The following is a 5573-nucleotide window of genomic DNA, read 5'->3' as shown; positions in this document are numbered from 1 at the left end:
GTGTTAGCCAGGATGGTCTCGATCTCCTGACCTCGTGATCCGCCCGTCTCGGCCTCCCAAAGTGCTGGGATTACAGGCTTGAGCCACCGCGCCCGGCCCCTTTACTTTCCTAATAAACTTGCTTTCACTTTACTCTATGGACTCGCCCTGAATTCTTTCTTGCGTGAGATTTAAGAACCTTCTCTTTGGGCCTGGATCCAGACCCCTTTCCTGTAGTGGTCCTGTCCGCCCTCATCTCCCATCTGGACCACAACACCAGCCTCCTCCCTGTGCTTCTGTCCTTCTGCCTTCCCCTCGATCTGTTTCCCACACACAGCCAGAGGGACTCTGTGAACACCTGAGTCAGGTCACGTCCCTCCTCTGCTCAGAACCCTGGCCTCCTCTCACTCAGGGTGAAAGCCAGAGCCCTTGTTGTGACCCATGGGATGCCACATGACCCATCTGTCGCCTCCTGCCCTCACCCCCACTGCCTCTGCTCCAGCCACAGCTGTCTGTCTGCTGTTCCTCCAACTCATGAGGTTCGCTCCTGCCTCAGGGCCTTTGCACTGGCTGTTCCCACTGCCAAGAACGCTCTTCCCCATGATGTCTACCTGACCCGTCACCTTCCTTCAGAGCTTTACACAAATGTCACTTTCTCAATGAGGCTTTCTCTGGCCACTTTTTTTTTTTAAGGGGTCTCGCTCTGTCCCTCAGGTAAAGTGCAGTGGTGCGATCATAGCTCATTGCAGCCTCAGCCTCGCAGGCTCTATCAAATCCTTCCACCTTAGCCTCCTGAGTAACTGGGACTACAGGTACGTGCCACTACACCCACCTAATTTTTGTATTTTTTGTAGATACAAGGTCTCCCTATATTGGCCAGGCTGGTCTTAAAATTCTGAGCTCAAGTGATCTTCCTGCCTCGGCCTCCCAAAGTACTGGGATTACAGACATGAGCCACTTTGCCTGGCCGGACAGTGATTTTTGACTGTCATATTACTATTGCTTTGCACAGGTCCTGCCATGTGGTAAGTGAACGCTACATATTTGTTGAATGATAATATAACAGCAGCTGACTAACATAACACCACTGACTGCCCCTTTACAAATGCTTTCCTGGATTAAGTCATTTAATCCTCAGAATGACTCCATGAAGTCGTTTCTATGACTACATTCATTGTACAGATGAAGAAACAGAGGTCTGGAGACTCTAAGTCACTTATCCAAGGCCACACAGCCAGGGAGCGAGGGGAGCAGAAGCAAAGTTGCTGAACTCTGGAGCCCACGTATTTCACCACTGTACACAGAAGTGCAAGCTCAGAGAGCCAAGAAATGTGCCAAGGCTACCTAGCTGGAAGTCTAGACTGTGGATCCGCCCCCAGCCTGGAAGCATAGACTGCGGACCCGCCCCCAGCCGGGAAGCTAGAGTGCGGATGGGCTCCCATCCGGGAAGCGTATACTGCAGACCTGCCCCAAGCCGGGAAGCGTGGAGTGCAGACCTGCCCACAGCCAGGAAGCATACCGTGAATGAGCAACTGAGTGCCGTTCTCTCCCTGCAAATTAGTCTCCTGGTTGGGCACACCATCCAGAATTGCCCCCCAGAATGAGTTCAGAATCAGCAGGTGTCCCAAGGAGCCGGGTAGCGGCCCGATCTCCTCCCTTAGGCCCGGAGCCCAGGCCTGCCCTCCACACCTTTTCCAGGTCCTGCTCCTGCAACGCCAAGGCCAGCTCATTGTTGTCAATGACGGAGGCAGCAGCCACGTCCAGGGGCGTGGAGCCCTGCATGCCTGCAGGGGCAAGAGGTGGGAAGAACATCTCACTCCTGCTTGTCTCACCTCCTCTGGGAAGCCCTCCCTGACCACCCTTTATCCAACCTGGATCAGGTACCTCCTCTGGTCTGTACTTCCCTCATCCAAGCTCTGACCACTCTGGGCTGTCACTACTGGGGTCACTATTGTGTCCCCGGCATTACTCATTACAGGGCCAGAGCCACAGTTGAGAGGGAGTGTTTATTGAATGACTGAGTGAGTGAGCTGGTGGAAAGTGGGGCAGGCCTGGATAGGGTGCCAGGAGTGGGTTCTGGGGGACAGCCCCTGGGCTCGGGGGTTCTCACCCAGGCCGATGCCGCTGTTCTCCAGCAGGTAGCTCAGGTGGTCAAACATGGAGCGCTGGTTCTGCCGGCTGATGCGGCAGAAATAACAGAGGAAGCGGCAGCAGCTTGTCACCATCTTGGGGAAGCGGATCTCCTGGGACAGGCAGGGTGGGCTTGTGGTCAGGGCCTGCCCTCTGTGGCCGCCTCCCCTGAGCTCCCCAGTGTTCGCCTCGGCCCTCACCTTGGACTCGCCGCCCCCAAGGACGTTGACCATGACCTCCATGACTGTCTCGTGCATGCCCAGCGCCCTCATCAGGTTCGGGTGTTGGTAGAAGACTTTGTTGTTCATGATGTTCCTGTGCATGGGCAGAGTGCGCGGGGTCACCAGGGACCAGGTGGGGCCCAAGTCCAGAGAGGGCCACAGCTACCACTGTGACAGCAGCTGGTATTCTCGACCCTGTCCCTCTGTGCCTAGCACCACCCCCTTTACAGATCTGCAGTCACTCAATTCCTACAGCCGGCCAGGCACAGTGGCTCACGCGTGTAATCCCAGCACTTTGGGAGGCCAAAGCTGGAGGATCACTTGAGGTCAGGAATTCGAGATCAGCCTGGCCAACATGGTGAAACCCTGTTTCTACTAAAAATACAAAAATTAGCCAGGTGTGGTGGCGCACACCCGTAATCCCAGCTACGCGGGAGGCTGAGGTGGGAGAATCGCTTGAACCCGGTAGGCGGAGGTTGCAGTGAGCAGACATTGCGCACTCCAGGTTGGGCAACAGAGCAAGACTCCATCTCAAAAAAAATAACAATAAAAAAATAAAAAACAATTCCTACAGCCACTGTGGGAGGAAGGGTCCTTGTTTCCCTCATAAGGAGACTGAGGTGTGCACCCAAGGCGGACTCCTCTAGAACAGAGATCTTCGCCATGTTGCCCTTTGTCAAATGTTGCCCCAGCATAGTGGCTCACGCCTTGTAATTCCAGCCCTTTGGGAGGCCAAGGCAGGAGGATCACTTGAGCCCAGGAGTTCAAGACCAGCCCGGGCAACATAGCAAGACCCTGCCTCCACAAAAAAATTTACAAATTAGCTGGGCATGGTGATGTGTGTCTGTAGTCCCAGCTACTCAGGAGGCTGAGGCAGGAGGATCGCTTGAGCCCAGGAAGTTGAGGCTGCAGTGAGCTATGATTGGGCCACTTCACTGTAGCCTGGGCAACAGAGTGAGGCCCTGTCTCAAAAACACTTAGAAAGGGCCTGGCATGCAGTAGGTGCTTAATAAATGTTTACTGTGTGAATGAGATATATTTGACACTGAGTGCTCACTACTACTACCATGATTATTATTATTCGCACAAACTCATGGAAGCCACAGCACAACCCTTCAGAGCAGGCTTGGCTCTCCCCCGTTTTACAGATGAGGAAACTGAAGCTCAAAAAGGGTAAACCTCAGCCAGTTGCGGTGGCTCAAGCCTCTAATCCCAGCACTTTGGGAGGCTGAGGCGGGTGGATCACCTGAGGTTAGGAGTTCGAGACCAGCCCGATCAACATGGTGAAACCCTGTCTCTACTAAATATAAAAAATTAGGCAGGTGTGGTGGTGTGTGTCTATAATCCCAGCTACCTGGAAGGCTGAGACAGAATTGCTTGAACCTGGGAGGCGGAGGTTGCAGTGAGCTGAGATCATGCCACCACACTCCAGCCTGGGTGACAGAGTGAGACTCAGTCTCACAAAAAAAAAAAAAAAAAAAAAAAAAAAAAGGGTAAACGTCCTGCTGAGAGTCACACAGCAAGTGGAGCTGCTACCACTGAGGGTGGAGAGGTAAGGGAAGGAGACACCTACCAGGAGGTGGGCTAGCCGCCTGAGACTGAGTAGATCACCCGGAGGATGGGCCAGAAGTTGGGGAAGGGAATGTTATTGTACCCTGAAGGCATTCATTACCCAAGGGGATATGCAAAGTAAGCGGGCAGGGCAGTCCTCACCCGATGCTCTGGATCATGAGGTTCTCCTCCTGAGGGCCCATCTGCACGATGAGCAGGGAGCGGATCTGGCCGAGGCACTCAAGCAGGCTCATGGTGTCTTCCACGGAGGACGGTGAGATGGTGTACGCCCGTGGCAGGGCACGCAGCAGCTCACCCAGCCCGTCGTACTGCCGGTGCAGGAGGCTGAACATGGCCCGCACCAGCTCGGGGCTCTGCACGAAGTCCTCTTGGGCCCAGCGCACCACCATGTGGGACACCAGTTCCTGCAGGGACCCTGGGAAGGAGACAACACAAGGCTTGGAGCACCACGCAGGGCAGGTCAGCACGTGGGGCCATGGACCACAACAATGTGGAAGGGGTCCCCTGTTCCAGAAGCTTTCCCAGTTACTACCACCCCTGCCCTCCACCTGCCGGGAGCAGGCAGGTTCTAGCAGATTGTTTTCCCTTTTTTCTTTTCTTTTTTTTTTGTTTGTTTTTTTTTTTCGTTTTTGTTTTTGAGATGGAGTCTTGCTCATTGCCCAGGCTGGAGTGCAGTGGCGCGATCTCGGCTCACTGCAAGCTCCGCCTCCTGGGTTCATGCCATTCTCCTGTCTCAGCCTCCCGAGTAGCTGGGACTACAGGCGCCCACCACCACGCCCGGCTAATTTTTTGTATTTTCAGCAGAGACGGGGTTTCACCGTGTTAGCCAAGATGGTCTCTATCTCCTGACCTTGTGATCCGCCGCCTCGGCCTCCCAAAGTGCTGGGATTACAGGCTTTCCCTTTTTTCTTTTAGAGACAGTGTCTTGTGCTGTTGCCCTGGCTAGGGTGCAGTGGTGCGATCACAGCTCAATGCAGCCTCGAACTCCCGGGCTCAAGTGATCCTCCTACTCTGGCCTCCCAAAGGGCTAGGATTATAGGTGTGAGTCACTGTCCAGCCTGGCAAACTTTTTTCTATTCCCCCAAGAATCTCTCTGTTCTTTTTGCCCTAATATCCAGCCCACAAGGGCTTCCTAAAAATTTCAACAGGAATAATAAACTGCACAACTGCAAGATACCAGAGCCGACCGGAAGCACTTCGCCATGCACCTTTGAAGGCACATGTCACAATCCCACTTGTTCTATAAAAATACTGTGGATTTGGCAGGGCGTGGTAGCTCACACCCATAATCCCTGCACTTTGGGAGGCTGAGGTGGGTGGATCACCTGAGGTCAGGAGCTCGAGACCAGCCTGTCTCTACTAAAAATACAAAAATTAGCCAGGCATGGTGCTGCGTGCCTATAATCCCAGCTACTCGGGAGGCTGAGACAGGAGAATTGCTTGAACCTAGGAGACAGAGGTTGCAGTGAGCCAAGATTGCGCCACTGCACTCTAGCCTGGGCAACACAGCGAGATCCTGTCTCAAAAAAATAATAATAGGCCGGGCGCGGTGGCTCAAGCCTGTAATCCCAGCACTTTGGAAGGCCGAGGTGGGCGGATCACAAGGTCAGGAGATCGAGACCATCCTGGCTAACACGGTGAAACCACGTCTCTACTAAAAAGTACAAAAAA

At 53.9% G+C, this 5573-nt stretch overlaps 1 protein-coding gene across 1 annotated transcript in view; it reads right to left on the bottom strand.

Annotated features, from left to right (window-relative positions):
* The window catches only part of RYR1 (ryanodine receptor 1), a 165376-nt gene that overhangs the window by 93403 nt on the left and 66400 nt on the right, over positions 1 to 5573 (bottom strand). The window contains exons 39-42 of the mRNA XM_017887349.1: positions 4044 to 4317; positions 2310 to 2424; positions 2090 to 2222; positions 1669 to 1763 (exon numbers count right to left, since the gene is read on the bottom strand). Of these exons, the coding sequence (XP_017742838.1) occupies positions 1669 to 1763; positions 2090 to 2222; positions 2310 to 2424; positions 4044 to 4317 (617 nt within the window). The remainder of the gene's footprint in view (positions 1 to 1668; positions 1764 to 2089; positions 2223 to 2309; positions 2425 to 4043; positions 4318 to 5573) is intronic.

This window comes from Rhinopithecus bieti, unplaced genomic scaffold (assembly GCF_001698545.2).
Source record: "Rhinopithecus bieti isolate Rb0 unplaced genomic scaffold, ASM169854v2 scaffold_15776, whole genome shotgun sequence".
NCBI lineage: Eukaryota > Metazoa > Chordata > Mammalia > Primates > Cercopithecidae > Rhinopithecus > Rhinopithecus bieti.
Note: the sequence above shows the minus strand (reverse complement) of the source record. Positions and strands in the feature narration are given on the sequence as shown.